This window comes from Apaloderma vittatum, unplaced genomic scaffold, assembly GCF_000703405.1.
Source record: "Apaloderma vittatum isolate BGI_N311 unplaced genomic scaffold, ASM70340v1 scaffold15841, whole genome shotgun sequence".
In the NCBI taxonomy this organism is placed as follows: domain Eukaryota; kingdom Metazoa; phylum Chordata; class Aves; order Trogoniformes; family Trogonidae; genus Apaloderma; species Apaloderma vittatum.
The window spans coordinates 18740-35444 of NW_009699745.1; the positions used below are offsets into that span (position 1 = coordinate 18740).

Below are 16705 nucleotides of genomic sequence, written 5' to 3' on the forward strand. Positions count from 1 at the left end.
GAGGTAGAGCTCTCCTAGCACAAGCGTATCTTTGCAGCGAGCTTCTGACAGAACTACTCAAAGATATCCCAGTTTCCCAGCCCTTGACCAGCAAGGCCCTGCCAGCAGCAGACTAGACAGAAGACCTAGCCTTCTATTTTCCTAATAATAATATCTCTCAGTCATTTCCTGTGAAGCTCTCGGGAGACAATCGGTCACGAGATTTAAAAGCCACACAAAGGCAATGAAAAGCACAAAGTCAGCTTTCTTTTCCTGTGTCCCATTTCTTGTGCACTATAGCTCAAGGGTGAGATTACACACACCCATTAAAAAAGACTCCTTGCGCATGGTCCTAATCTTTCTGGAACTGAATTTGAAATCAGATAAACAAAGATCAAGGTTTCCCAGTCTAAAATGAATTCTATTTAATAGAACTCAGCCTGCACAGCGGCATTTTGTGTAATCTAGGTCAGGAGTTAAGGTTAACAACTAACATAAAACGCTCTCGAATTAAGTGAGGCATCGTTTTTTATTACGATCTTAAGAATGTTACTGGGGCTACCGTGCAATCCTGCAACACAGAGCAAGCCTACCCTGCAACCACTTCAGCTAATAAAAACGTATGTGGTCCTCGTGCCCAAATTGCTATTGATGTCTACGCTCGTTGGGGTACACGACCAAGGTGCAAACTTGTGCTAAGCATACGACCAAACCCCAAAGCTCTAGCTGTGCCGAATTCTCATCCCATAGCCATAGCAGTGCTGAGAACACCTAACTCGGAGTTCACTTAGAGTTTGGGCCACTCTGGAATAGTCAGAATATACGTTAATTTAATTTGAGAAAAAGCAGAAGTCACCAAAACCCAGAAATAAACAAAACTGCAAGCAAAAGCTAGTAAGGGAAGAAAATAAATTGCTCATGTTCAGAGGCAGACACCTTGCATACATGTTTTATAAAGATTGAGTTATTATGGGAAGGAGAAACTGGAAAAAGTGAGCAAAGTTATACTTGTGGGTTAGTGGATCATGTATAAACATAACATTTAAAATCGCTTCAAGCATTCCATCTGACAGCCAGGAAAAGGTACAGTAACAGATTGGGAAGTAGGTAAAAACTTTTCAGATTCACCTTGGTAGGTATGAAATTAATGCTAGTAGAGACAAAACGAGGAAACGGATTGCACCGCTGCCTGAGATCACAATGCTAAGTCAATAGCAGTCTTCAGTCTCCACGAGCCAGAGAGCACTCAACGTGCAGATCAGTAACGACAATCAGCTCACTCTGCTAGCAATTTAAATCAATGCACATGGAAGTTGATGAGAACTCATGTTAAACTAGGGATCAAATCAGCAAAGAACATTCCAAACTTTAGGTAACACCTTTCTGCTACTTTGTGTCAACTTGGCATCAGGATCTACAAAGCAAACTCGGAACCACTTTTATCCAGCGAAGTTGTTTACCTGTGATACTATCCCAGAGAGCAACAAGTTGTCACAAGAGCTTTTGAGTTGCAGACTTGCAAAGGAATTACCACTTACACATGGTGAGCTTCTTCCTACCCGAAGACCAAAAAGCTAGAAAACCTCTGCGGAGTAAAAAACTGCTTCTGCCTGCTTCTAGAAGCCACCCATTCGTAGGAAGGATACCATCATTCCTCAGAGGTGCAGCAACTGGACTGTCAAAAGTGAACAAACAAGCCGGAGCAATCTCTTACAATATTTCACATCCCTTTGTTGCTGGTTAAGCAAAGACTAAAGCAGTATCAAAAATCCCTCATGTTAATTGGAATATGCATTTGTCACTAAGTCTCAGGCTTTTACCTTTTAAAATACTGTTTGATATGTATCTTGCTTTGAATCAACCCCCAAAATAAATATTACACGTGGAAAACACAGTATGGAAGTCTGGAGTCCTATGAAGACAACACTGAAACTGGCCAAGCCTGCTGGTATCATGCAGGCCTCCAAAAGATGAATGACAGAAGCATTTAAAAAGACCCCCAAAAAATCCCGAACTGAAAACCACATCATGTCTCAAATGGAAATGTTATCTCTGTACTACAGCATATAATTTTTTCTGGTCAGTGGTATGTCTCCAGTTTCAGAGAAGTAGCGATTCAATATCCTGGAGTCAGGTGTCCAAAAATCCCTTACTTTGCCGTAAAACTCTAGACCTTTTACAATTAACTTAGCTGCTGAAACTCTAGAACAGAACAAAAGCAGTTCTTTGAAATGCCTTCACGTTCTTGTATAACAGCATTATTTTTTGTTCTTCTCCAGTTTAAATATGTTGAGCATCTGATGTTTACTGCAAAAGCTGCCCACAGGCTCTTTCACCAGCAGGCCTCCTGTCACGCACCGATGGCCCCTCGGCCTCCAGGAAGCATCAGCACTCCCGAAGAAAAAGACAACGAGGAATTTGGTTGCTTTGCTTCCCTGCAACCCCCGTCTGCCGGTTGGCTTTAGTCAGAACGCGCTTCCTCCGCCTCTTTTGCCTTGCAAGCTTCAGCCTCCGACTGCAAAGAGGCCTGAGGAATGGAGCCAAAGGTTCGAATGCTGTATGGATCGACCGGCGGCACCAGCGTAAGAGACTCCACGCTGAGCGTGTCCGTGTTGTCGTCTGTTATTAACGATATCGTGGGCTGCTGCGCAGGAATCAGGCTAGGAGACAGGTTTGTTGTTTCCACGTCACTGTTTTTTACAGTGTTCTTAGTAGACTTTGAGACAGCTGAAAGAGTTTCATCAGTCAACATCGTCTGACCAGAAATGGTCATCTGAGGCTGCTCTACAGCTGAGGCGTCATCTAATAAAAGAAAACACCGAGAAACAATCAATATCCAACTTAGTATGTCCATTAAACCTAACAGCAAACTATTATTTATGAATACTTAGGAATAACTGGGTGGAAAATACAGAACTGTGAAGCACTAAGCTCACACATTCACTTCTTAGTAATTAGAAATAAACCAAATTATGAACGCATAGCAAAATGCCAGATGTTCCAATTAAGAACCAGAAAATTTCAGTATTAGAATATGCAGCGATATCAGAAATATTCCTAGAGAGAGGAAACTGAGGTGAAAAAATAAGAAAGCCTCTCCAGTATTTAGTGTAGACTAAACCAAACAGTCACTCCACATCAAGAAGCTCTTTAAAAAAAGAATGAGGAGAATCCTGTGTAACTAATTTTTTTCAAGAGGTGGCTTGTGTCTTAAAAAAATCTGGAAGTCATTCTCTCATTTCATTCTCCAGATTTACTTTTAAGTGACACCTTGACCACAGAAAGCAGAACTACGGAAGAACCGGGAAGAGAACGATGTGCTCATTCTAACTGGAAAGTGCTGCAGAACCAGCCTGGTTTTATCCAGGCTCGCGTTCATTCGATTTTGTTGTGCTCCCAGGCAGGGAGCACACGGTACAGATAAAATCAGGAATAAGCATCACATACCACACAAGTCTGATGTGCACCTACAGCCCTCACACAGTGAAAATAGCTTTAACAGCTATTTGTACTGTCCTTTTCCCCCCTTAACAGCCTAGCTAACTCTCAAGTAAACTGCTCCTTTGTCTCAGATGGAGAGTGAATGAGCCAAGACAGCCTTTTATTAGCACGTCAGGTTTTTTTTCCCCTTTTCAGACCAGAATAATAGATGCTATTAAAAGCAGCGGTTATCCAGCTTCAAGACAGACCATTTTTAGAGCTCTAGGAACAAACAGCATGTGTTCAAGTGTACAGGCACCTGTAGAAAAGCCTACAAGGCAATGTAGTGAACACAGAAGCTAAGAATTGGGTTCTGTTTTTAATACATAGTCATCTTAAAAATATTTGTTTCAATATGATTCCAATTAATCCTGTAAAAGAACAGAAGGCATGAACATAAGGCAAAAAAAAATACAAACAAAGCTGAGAATGGAATGGATATCAGTAAGGTATCAGGGGAATAACAGTAAGATTATTGTGGGTTGGTTTTTTTTTTACCTTTCTGGTAAGATAACCCCAAACAATGGTGTATTTTCACTTTAGAAACCACTCTGTTACTTTTTGCTGAATCGGTGGCTAAAGCTTCTCACTTGAATAAAAACAGAATTTATAGATTGTAAAAAGCAGTCTCCTTTTAATTAAAAGGGACATCATTGATTATTTTCGAAAAATAAGGACAGATTCAAAGTAACTGCAGATTCTTCTTTTTAGCTGTCAAGAAGCTTTAGTGGGAATGTGGCAACTGCATGGAAAATGAACTGCTAAACAACAGAATAAAGCCTCATTTCTCTGCATTCCAAGAGAAATACAAACATTTAGGTATGTACAAAACTGAGTCTTAGTGGTGACTCTACCTTCTGAATTAATAAAACCTCAAAAGAATATCAAACATTCTTTGCCAAGATTATTTTTCGTCTTAATTATAATTACGAATATTCACCAAAATTCAGGATGCTGAAACATTCTGGTTAAATAAAGTTTAATCAATAAATGGCATTCTGCCTAGGAATGTTATATACAGCACATTTTTACTGCAGTTCTGCTATTTCACTTCTGATTCTGTAGTCCATTTCTTAAATCACTCCTCTCCCCCCAAAAAATTAATGTATTTTCTTAATGCTTTCATTCACTGAAATCATGAAAGATGTGCATATCCTTTTGTTATGCTGTATTGTCTCCAAATTTTTCCAAACAGGATCTAAATTAATACCACAGTGAATCCAGACAGGTACCAAGCTCTTGATCCAAAAGAGTTTCAAGACACTCGGTATGTTTAGAGATCATGATCTGGAACTTCTGTCTATACTGCACATAAAACTAGTAATTGCCTTTCAAAAACCCCAACCCCTAACACTTGGTTCCAGTTTGACTTTTGCATAGAAAGAGCAAAAGTAATTGTCATTTTGACCTGAATAAAATCACCAGTCACCAAGGTATGCTCTACTCTTACATATCAAAAAGTCACCACCTAATACGGGAAAAAGGCATTTCTATTTACCTCTCCACAACCCCCATGTATTAAAGCAAAAGTGTTCTGGCCAAAAAAATATAAGCCAGATCTGCAACAAAAACCAGAGAGAGTGAAGTGAGTTTCTTAATGGCAGTTGTGATGTTAAAATTTAATTCTAACACCTCCTCACACCCCAAATTTAAAGTTTGAAAACAGGGTGTCAGTCTGCAAGTTTTGGGGTCTGACTAGCTCTCTCCGAGTGCAGTGGTTTCAGCAACCTCAGATGTTTTTCAGGGCTTCCACAACGTTACCAAGATTATCATTACGGAAAAGCAATTCAAGGCAAATCACTCAACTTCTGTTATATTAATTTATGGTAAGGATGATTATTACTAGAAGGAAGACAGAAGAGGAAAAGGGAGAAAAGGAATGTCAACTACAGAGAAGCGTCTCAAGCTGTAATGCAACATACTATGAAAGGGTAACAAAAATATAAATAACAGGACACTAAATGGAAATATGCAAAGTAAATCCATAAAGATGAAAAAGGGTGTTCATGCCATGACAATTAAAAAAAAAAGAAATTAATCAGATCAAGTTAAAACAGGTTACATAAATAAGAAGATAGTCTGAAGCTTATTTCCATCCTTTTTGCATCTGCTTCTCCTCCCCACCTCCTCAGGCAACTGAACAGTGCTTAAAGCCATCTGCCTGAGGCTGATGACGACACAAATCAAACTGGTGCCATCACAGTTCATGGACAGTCTTACGCTGAAGGCTTGTCCACTCTAGCCAAGTTACAAACCAATTTCTTGCTGCTAGCCTGCATCGCTGTCCGCTGAGGAGCCTGGGCTTACTAAATGGCACTACAGCCACGGCTGGCCCTGTGCAAATGAAGACATGGCTGCTTTGAAGCTGGAGGCTTGAGAGCAGAATCCCCGTCTTTGGCAAGAGAGTCAAGAAACGTGGGAGAAACTGCAGGTAAGGCGTTCAGAACCAGCTAGCTACCGCTTCCCCAACGTCCCCCCCTCCCCAAAACAGCAGAGACAAATATTTGTGACGCTTTCCTCGGTTTCCTACCTCCCTGTCATTGCTGTCAGCGTGGCAATCAAATGTGTCCTAGTAACTGTTACGGGCTTTGGAAAGCTTATGGAGGAACCTGCCTGAATGGATATTGCGGGAGTTTCTGTTGCAGCTGCTGCTTGAAGACCTAAACCCAGTGTCCACCGTGACTGTCAGCCTCCGACAGACTAAACACCCGCCGACGTCCTTTCCTGCCAGACCTTACTAGAGGAAAACACAGCGATATCATACGAAGGCCTTAACAATGACACAAGGGAGGGGAAACTGGAATGAAGACAAAGGATAAATGTTAGAGCAGCAACAAGTATAAGTGACAAGGACACATCCGTAACTGCTGGTATCATGAATGCAGTTTGATACCACGCCCAAGACTCTCACAGGTTTAGGGAAATACTTCTGAAGCTGGAAGTATTAATTCTTTAAAAAAAAGCAATTTTAACCAAATTTAATTTTTCGCTTACCTATGTGCTTGCAATACAGTTTGGGTTATGTCTTAGCAATACCAACACCACTTAGGCTGAGGAGGGACTGGCAGGCATTTATTGGCATGACAATCTACTCGCATGCTTCAGAAACCTCGAGAGAAGCTGTTTGTCACAAATTCTGGTCACACAGTTTTATTCTGATTTCCGCTGGCCATAAACCGTAAGAGGTGGCACTACCGTGCAGGTGATAATACTTCAGCTCATTCAGCCTTATGATTCTATGCCACGAAACCTAAGTATGAGATGGAGTTTATAACAGAGCCAAACCAGAGCGTTTTAAAAGATAGCAGCAGTTCAGATGATAATGCTTGGTGCATAGAAAGTTTCTAGAAAAGAAACTTTCTAGAAACAAAAGTACATCCTTATCTAGTTAGAAAATAACAAGCATCATCAAACAGAAGAAATCAAACCATGTTTAGGTTACTAACTGTAGAGGGAAGAAACAGGGATGGTTTCACAGGCTCTACATGCTTCACTAATCATCCTCTCCTTGGAAGATATAAATTTTATTTTACACACCAGAATCCAACATGTTCTCTGCAACACAGGACTGCCATTTGTACTTATTCTAGACCTTTTACCATCAGTATCTGCCAAGAAGTGCAAAATACAGCAGAAGTGGCGTAGAAGATCAGTGCCTCCTGAAGTCCTCAATATCCACTGCTCCAGTGTAAACATTTTCTTAAGTATTAAATCTAATTGCATTTTAAGGCTTAAGACAACTTAAAAAGTGATAAAACAAAGCATAGAAGACATTACAGACACATAATTCTAGAAGACTGCTAACTTACAGTAACACACCTTCTTCATCTTAATCCTTGGCATATGCAGCACTTCCAGCCTAAAAGCGCTTGAAAGAAGTGCCCGGTTCCAGCAAGTGTAGCCAAGGAGAGACCATATTCTACACTCAGAAGCCTGATGATTAAAATCTGCCTAGCAAGGGAACACCTTAGGCATGGCAACCCTTCAAACAGGCATGGTATTAAAATAAATAAATAATTTTTTTAAAAAATCACACCAATACAAAGAAAAAAAACCAACCTGACAGCGACATTTGCAGAACCTGATACTGCTTTTTCTGTCCTGCTAAGGATTCTGCTTTCTCTAAGGGACAGCTTCTGCATTTCAAATTTTAAGGAATGGAGATCTTGCAAAGGGCCAAGCTTAATTCCCAAACACTGCAAGTGCGAAAGCTGCTAAGCTTTAAAATACCTGTACTGTGAAGTATTGTGACAGTTATTAGGTAGGAGAGCTGATAAACTCTGCAATCAGAAAAGTTGGTTTTATTTATCACAAAGCACTTAATGCAGCTCTTGTTCTCTTCCCATGACTGAAACAGGCACAGCACCACGCGACTACATGTAAGCTCAGTTAACCTCCCTCTTCACGCATGACACTGTGCGACTCTTCAATGCAGGTACAAGTGATAACAAGTAAAGCATTTTTACAAAACACCAAATTAGAATTATTTTTTTTCCTGTGCTACATTGCTGAAAACTCTTTTACCATTTAACCATTAACATATACGCTTCTCTTCTAACACTGTTTTCTCTCGACTAATAATTATGCAATTTGTCATTCATCACTGTTTCATGGGCAAGTCAGGGTGTATGTTCCAGATCTTATTTCCTGAAATAACTCTGTGAAGATTACAAATTCCATCTCGAGCACATGAAGCTCTGAATAGTTTAAATCTTTCAACAGACAGTAGCACAGGACATTATAATCACAAGTTTATAGTAGAAACAGCTGCTGTGGTTTAAGATGCTGCTCTTAAGGAAGGTAGTCGAGGTAGTTTGCTTGAAGTCCATGCGCACTTCTCTTTACCTTGTCTGGCCTTCTTGACTGAAATTCCTGAGCAATCTAACACGTTCTTCGTGCTGAACAACCTGAGCAGTTGCCAGAACAAAGCAGGGAGCAGGGAAGGAGGGAGGGACAGAGAGAACGTATGTGTGATGTGTGAGTATGTTTAACGTGGAATTGGAAATGAGAAGAGACATGCAGATGTGACGGATGGTGGCAGCAGCCAAATGCTACCTTGGCCATAAACCAGATCTTGGTAACTGCTGGCTCTTCATCAGCTGCTTACTACTTCCTCATTAAAGGAGCCACTTCACATCATGCAAGCCTTCTCCTCTGCTTCTCAGAAGTAAGAGGAAAGCAGCTGAGTTTCAACTGTCCTTAACAGGCTCAGGGGAAATCGCACTGTTTTACACTGAAGTGGGTTTCCGTAACTCAGCCGAGTGGTCAGTGAGACCCGACACAATACAGACGGTGGGCGAGACACCATCACTTATTTCAGCTCTGTACTTCTCTTCAGGCAGAAGTCTACTCAACAGCTTCCCAGAGATATCAAATAAATAATCTCTTTCACGGTCAAGTTCTTGGCAACAGTTTCCGGTGTAAATCACAATTATATATATAAATACTGTAAGTGGGAGAACATCCATGAGGCCGTTCATTACAAACGTGCAATAAACTGGTCAAACCTGTTAAGGCAGAAACATTATTTCCAGGAATAGACAACAGTATTGATGTGAAACTCCATATTAGCAAAAAGTGTCAAAGCTCCCTGGGTTGGAGAAACCCATCTGTAATCCACATGCAGATTAGATTCATCCAGAACCAACTGCAGAACCGACTGCTCGCTGTCCCGAGGCACTGCATCGCCTGCTCATGCACAGACACTCACTGTCTTCCTCTTCGTTACTGTGCTCCGAGAACAAAATCCAGGCGTTGAGCTCCAGAGCCCTCCCTGCAGCAGGTCAACGCAAGCTGCGGACTCGGGACCCACGTAGCTGATGCAGGTTCTCCCTTTCCACTGACTTTGCTGAAGGTTATTATGCTTGCAGTGGTCGGGCAGAGAGTTGTATCCTCACTACTAGATTTGCTAAAGCATTTACATCAGGGCAGCTAGATCCTGTGCAAAAAAAAAAACCTAATCCCATCCAAAGACTGTTCTCGTGCATGACACGTTGCACTTTGAACATACTTTATGATTAAGCCACAATGGTGGTCACACTAAAAGTGGGCAGTTCACGCAACCTAACTCAAAGTGCAGACTGAAACCAGACTATTAAGAAACACCAAAACCTTTTCTGCTATTTTTTGGTTTATTTCTTTTGGTTTTGTGTCTTCTTGTTTGTTTTTTTTTGGTGGGGAGAGTTTGTTTAGGCTTTTCTTGTTTGTCTTTCTTATTACTCTTGATTTTTTCAGCCTCCTGTCATCAGGCTTTTCAAATCGCAGGAAAAATAAACAGGATTTTATTTCTACAAAGGCCAGCATACTGCATCAGTAGATTTTCCTTTTGTTAACTACAGTCTATGATTATTCTTCACCAAGGCACCATCTTTTTATGCTAGATGAAGGAACACATGCTCTGGATCCACTCTGTTTTTCAGAGAAGTCAGACTACATGCATTTGAAAGACCTCAGTCTGAAACATGGAGTAGTCTTGCTTCACATTTCTGTGAACTAGCATGTTGCTTACAGCAACAGAAATAATTCAGATTTTTAATTTTTATCTTTTTTGTCACAGTTTTCTCTTAGCTACTACTGCTAAGAACTTGTAATTGCATTTTACTTCCAGATCTCAGAGGACTCAAATACAGTAAAGGACACCAGAGATGACCCTTTCTACACTGCTGAGGAGAAACCTTTGGCTAAGCAAAGGTTTTCTTGCAGTGCCAATCCATACTGAAACTTTCCACAAGTGATATCACTTCTCTGTGTATTATTATCCAGGTCATCAAGGGAATGGGTAACAACAATCGTTTAACAAAAGAGGAAATAAAATGAGGTCCTTTCAAAGTTTTGAATATTCCAGATTATTTTTCTGGAATTACACATACTGTAGGAATATTTTAACTGATAGGTTAGTCTCTCACAGTAATAGATGATTTTTCATCTAGAGTCGGGGTGCTAGAATGCTTTACAGAACATTCAAGACCTTCCTAAGAAGCCTCTGCTTACCCTTCCCTGCAGTATTTCTTGCAGGAAGGCACTTTGGACATACAACGCACACTGAGCCCCTGATGGTGTTCAGTGAAACCCACACAGCACCAAATGCCCGACAGAGACTGCACCATTTCCTGAAGGGCTGCAGAGAAGTTTAGATTTACACGAGGCTTCCAAACAGGAGGCCAAATGGTCTGTCTTAGGCGAACCAGAACAACTATTTCAAGGAGAGATCAGCATTGGAAGTGGCTGTTAAACTGAGGGGGCTGTTCGTAAACGTCTTAAGAATTCAGCTACCTCTGTTGTTGTACAACCAAAATGAGGTAGAGAAGGTCAGTTCTAGCATGAAAGCATTTCAGTATGCACCCGTCAGGATTTACTTCTTTAGTCTCCAGTTTTGAGGTCTTTTCCTCACACACAATTTGCACTCAGGACAAACACCATTACAAGATTCTTTACAAATACTACACAAAAAAAGGAAGAATGGGGACATTCTAATGCAACAAGAAGTCTTGGTGTAAAGATACCCACTGAACATACTGCTCAACACAAAGGTGTGGTAGCTACATTTGTGCACCTTATACCGTCAGTCTGTTTGTACTGCAGCTGCTTCCGCACCCATAACAAAACCTCTTCAGAAGTGGAGCAAAAGCTTTACAATATTTCACATTTGGCCCACGGTTTCAAATTAACACGACTGTCAGATAAACATACAAAAGCAAATATCATCCAGTTCAAACACGCTTCACGTGGAGACCAACTCAGGCACTGCAGGGAAAGGCTAACAGTTTACATTACACATTTATGCAGAGCAATACTTTGGTTTAAAAACAGAAATCCAAAACAACACTTTAAACTGCAAGTCAGAAAAGCAGGCCATTATTTCACCAGTACTTAAAATCACTACTGAAAGATGTCGAGTACTTATTAGAGTTCCAGAAAGCTGAAGAGACCATTAAAATTCACATCACAATTTACTTTAACTGGTTCAGCTAAATGATCGAGTGATTTCAAGAAATATAAAGCTCTACTGTTTTTAACCCAGCGCCGTATTAACTTTATTTTACAATGAGTTACTCTACATCCCCTGGTGCCTAGGCTGAAAACTCATGATTTAATACCTGATGGGCTCTGTGCAGCAGAAGGAGTGGATGTTGAGCTTGCCGTCACCGAATCACAGCGCCCTGTACTCCCACTGCCGCTGGAAGGTGATGGTGAGGACACTGGTGATGGGTTGTGCTGATTGATACACTGGGCTACGGCAAAGCCTGCGGAACAGGACAATGATGAGTTAATCATTAGCTTGGGAGAGTTAACCTACATGAATGAAATGAGAAAGGGTAAGAGGAAATGTCACAAAGCGGGGCTAATTTTGCGTCGTGATCCTCTTTCCACCTTCATCCAGAAGCCTGAAAACATGCTACAAATGCTAATCAAAAAACCAAGGAAGTAGAGGTTAAGGGATTCAAACCAACTGAAAACTTAGAGCTTGCATAAACACGTCAAAACCCTTCAGTATTTGATATAATCAATAAATTAGGGATCACAGACCTTAAACAATAAGGAAAATAGTTAAGTCAAAAGTGAACAAAAAACCTCGCAGACAGAAAGCCTGTGTAACATTGGGTTAGGCCGGCAGTGGCTTTCACCCACCTTCTCACAAGTCAGACTTTTCCCAGTCTGAAGACTAGAAAGGCCTACACAACGTCTAAGAGCACCTTTAAAATAAGTCTTCCGGCTTTCAGCCTAATATTTCCTCCAATTCTTTACACTGTAGCATTCTCTTCTTTCCTGCCATCATCTCGCATCCACTCCTTTTTTCTTCCTCTGCAAACCTCTGCTTGTGCCTTTGATATGTCCTAAAAATAATCTTAATTACAGTTCCTTTCCTCCTCACGTACAACGCACTTTCTCTTTCAAGATGCAATATGAGGAAGTACTGAGAATCGGCAGCACAAGGAATTCCACTGGAAGCACGTCACTTGGGAAAGAAGCACATGGAAGGAATTCAAATCCCTGGTTTCTCAAATCCAACGCCTCAGAACTGAATAACCTGGGAAGGAAGTACTTTGCAGTATTTAATTTCACCGATTTAGTCAAGATTGGAAGCCACACGTACACAGAACCTACATCATGCATTCACTGCACAACACTACACTGAATCAGAAAGTAAACAGTAATTATTCCATGTACATTGTGCAAAGTATTTTGTACAGAGGCGTGCTATGAGCCAAAAAGATGACTGAAACGTATTCTTTAGGTTACTGGTGAATGCATTACATTGCTATTCAGACACATCCTACTAAAATAAGTGCCCCAAAAAGTGTCTCCATTGGGTCCAGCAGCACTGCAAACACACACTGGACATTTAGTAGAAGGAAACAATTAGTAAATTTTTCTTTATATAATACCTCTGATGACAACAGGAAGATCGGCACCTAGTTCACACCCCGTAATTCTGAGATCCAGGCAATACAAATAGGTATTAAAAATAGGCAGCCAAGCTGGGTCTTTGAAAGCAGCAGCCGTAATTAAATACCAAACTTGGAATGGTTCAAAAAAATATTAGCTGGAAATTAATTAGAAAAAACAGCTGAGGTGATGCAGTTGTCCTGCATTATTCTTGCACAGAACAAAGGAATAAATAAAAAAAAATACTTAATATACTTCAGGCCTATAAAATCAACTATATCCTAGGACTACGGAGCATGGGACACTTCAACCAACTCACACTAGAAGTAGCTTAGTAGTACTGAAGTAAACTATCCCAATCTGCTGTTTTTACAGCAGCCGTGGTTCACGATAAATCTTTCTCAAAGTCAAAGTCACTCCAGGCCTGATTACGGGGTAAGCACAAACAGATTCCTGTGAAAGTCACTTGGAACTAAGAAACCTCATTCATTCATTAGTGAGGATAAGGGGAGAAGAAAGAGGCTTTTGACATTTATTTTGTCATCAGAAAAATTGATTGATATATTGTTTTACTTATTATATTATTAGCTACCATAAAACGCATTTCAAAAACGCAGCATTTGAAACAGTTCATGTTCTGTGCCTGGTTGCTCACACTCAGTAACAAACAAAAGCTTCAAAATACTTTTCCCTCTGGATTTGCAGGTGCGTTCAGTGGAAGTCTCCATTTCCTGGAATCTAAATTAAGCGTGTGGTCATTCACACAAACTACCGGGCTGCACCACCCCAATACTTCCCCTCCCTCTAAAAAAAAGAATTAGTAGATGAAGTCACTTGTTACGAACACAAGCGCACTCTTCTTAAGAGAGGGCTAGTTCCGAAACAGTAACGCTGGCATCTTTCCAACCACACCTTTTCCATGGAAGTCATGATGGGAACGTAATTCCTTATTTGACATACAATGTACACTTATCTTTAGAAAAACCTGACCAGCAATATAAATGCTTTTATGATTGCTATCTCCCCGACTCAGGCGAGCTGAGCTCCAATTTAGTCCCAAGGCAGTAGGACATCTGCTTTCCAAGCTGGGCATTTGAATTTATTATCACTGAACCACACTTAGGGAGAAACGCTGAGTGTTGTGAACTGACTGGCAGCTTAGCGGCAACAAGATTGAGTCTTTTTGTACGATACAGCAAAATTAAGTACTTTCAAGCAGTATGAGATTCAATTTAAAGCAAGTTAACCTAAAAGCAGAAAAACTCACCACTTGGGAAAAAAAGCCCAAACAAAAAACAAAGCCCTCTGCAGAGAAGTCAATTTGTGACATAGACAGAGACAAAAGAGCAAAGTGCTCCTTGATTTAGAATCATTCCTTTAATGCCAAATCCAAGTTTATATTTTAGGAGTAGCTGTGGCCCTTTTCTGCCTTTGCCAGCTCTAAGGTGAACACCGCCAGGCACAGTCAGTATGGCGGCACTGCCTACAATCCAGCAAGAAAACAACCATGAGCAAATTAAAGAAGGAACCACTCACAACTAACACGTGTCCCATTAATACTGAGTATGTGAGACTTAATGTAAACTAACGCAATTTGTGGAGGCAGCAAAGTATTAAGACACTTCTAGTGTACTTGGAGACACCGCCATGGATGTATTGCTCCCAGCACGCCTGGCATATACCCTCAGGCCATACTTGTTTTTCTAGGGGTAAATTTTTGCGTAAGCCCCGTCCTGAAGGTGCGTGTTCAGAAACATATCACAGCAAGCATTTCATCGTTTATTCAGATCGACACTTTGGCTTTTGCGGTTACAAACCACAAATTAAAAACTGCTTGTCAGTCAATGCTAATCTCACCTGGAACTTTGTCAACAGATGCAAAAACAGAGCGTTGCACCGTAGGATCACTGCTACCACGTCGTGACTGATCATAAAACCTAAACGGGAGGTGTGCAGAGCTGTGTCCAAAACCCATAAAGCCTTCAGTTGCAGATTGAATAGGAAGATCCAGGAGAGCTATGTTTAATCACAAGAGAAGTGAAAATAACATTGACAATTTGCTCCGAATATTAAGACTAAACTAGATTGTTTAACGTAACTCGCCTCCGTTTACCTCTTAATTACAGTTACGATTGCACTGGAAAGAAGAGAGACAACATTTCTGGCAACCTTCTCTACCACTGCTGTCCACACCACATATAAACTAATGAAGCCTCTGAATATAGCAGAGGAGAAAAAACAGGATTACAGTAAGCCCCTTGCATTTTTCTCATCATCACCACATCCAAACAGAAAGGACTGTCGGTACCATCAGGACACCATCCAGCTCAGGCAAGCTGAGCTCCAATTTATTCTTAAGGCAGTAGGACATCTGCTTCCTAAGGAGGGCATCTGAATTTTGAATCACAATCACATTTAAAGAGAAACGCTGAGCTCTACAAAATGATCGGCGGCTAGTGGTAACAAGAAAGAATTCCTTCTTTTTCAGCCTTTCTTTCATGTATCTGTCATTGAATAACAAAATCATGTATTCAGAATGACCATTCACCTGCTATTCTCTGCATCTTCATGCGCCGAGCTTGGATACGACCTTTTACAAGACGTTGTTTTGCAATAATGCAGCGAATGTGATCAGAAAAAATGAATGTAGCTTGAAGAATAGGGAAGGGCTTCGAATGCGGATTTGATGCAGGCTTGTGAATTTTTATGATCAGAGCTCTACTGTCATCCTCTACTCCCATCACCTGCATATCCTAAAAAGAAACAGAAGGCAAGTAGCTAATGAATATTTATAACTTTTAAACTAAACAGCAATATTAAAAGAAAACCCTATGAAAGCTCCACTAAAGCTCATAAAAAAAAGTTTCCATTTTAAAAAAGACTACGCAAGTTGCACAACCTTGGATTTAGTTCTTCAGAAATTGGCACTCGGAGGCTAAGTCAATTTAAAATTCAACTAAGTCATGTGAGCACAGTAAATTTTCAGGAAATAAAAGCATTGCTGGATAAGGCAAGAAAGAAATATAAATGAGAGAAACTTCTTAAAGTTTTTGAAATCATAGATCATTCTGAAGTTACAATCTGTCACCTTCCCCATCCACGTCGGAAGATCAGAACTTCGGGAGAGTTTGTCACTGTGCTACTCAAGAAAAGTGCTTGAGACTCCACCGTATTTGATTTGGTGCTCAAATGAACACTGAAATATGTATTAGGGAAGTGACGTCATTTTCAAGTGCACCTCTAATTAGCACAGAAAACCCCAAACAGTGTAAAAGACGGGAACTAAAAAAACGACTAGTACCAGAAGAAACAAGTAAGCATGGTACTGAGCTTAAATATATAACCTAATATTAGTATTACTATTTCTCCACCATACACGTACGTTTTCAGCTGAGAAAAAGTAACTACCCAAAGCAAAACTCCTCTTACCTGCAAAAGGCCTGCAAATTTAACTACTCCCCATCCCAGCCTGGCAACATCTGGCTCAACCAAACTCATCTGGTAAATATCCACAGCGAGGAACCTTTGAACTTGACCCCCATCCTTTGTTATGACCGTACAAGCAATGAGATCACTGTTATCTGAGGAAAAGGAAGGAAAAAAGTTAACACAGCGACTGAAATTACGGATTCTGGGTTTCAGGTGTTTTATGCAACAGAAAATGTTAATACACAAAAGTGTAAAAATCATTACAACACGTTTAAAGTTGGGGCTGTTTTTGGTTTTAAAATATATTTTGCATTTCGCTGTTTTATTTATAGCTACCTAGAAAGGGCAGGATGTATTTTAACAACAGTGGGTCAGATATCTTACAAGTTATGTATAAGACGTTGTCTTGGTTTAGAAGACAGGGGAAAGC

At 40.5% G+C, this 16705-nt stretch overlaps 1 protein-coding gene across 1 annotated transcript; it reads right to left on the bottom strand.

Annotated features, from left to right (window-relative positions):
* Positions 1 to 2593: 2593 nt before the first annotated feature.
* On the bottom strand, positions 2594 to 15595 carry LOC104280766 (protein CLEC16A-like). Its single transcript, XM_009878521.1, has 5 exons — positions 15395 to 15595; positions 14704 to 14862; positions 11556 to 11702; positions 6073 to 6196; positions 2594 to 2781 (listed from the first exon to the last, which is right to left on the bottom strand). The coding sequence occupies exons 1-4, from the start codon at positions 15585 to 15587 to the stop codon at positions 6120 to 6122; spliced, it is 576 nt and encodes a 191-aa protein (XP_009876823.1). The 5' UTR covers positions 15588 to 15595; the 3' UTR covers positions 2594 to 2781; positions 6073 to 6119.
* Between the last annotated feature and the right edge of the window lie 1110 nt (positions 15596 to 16705).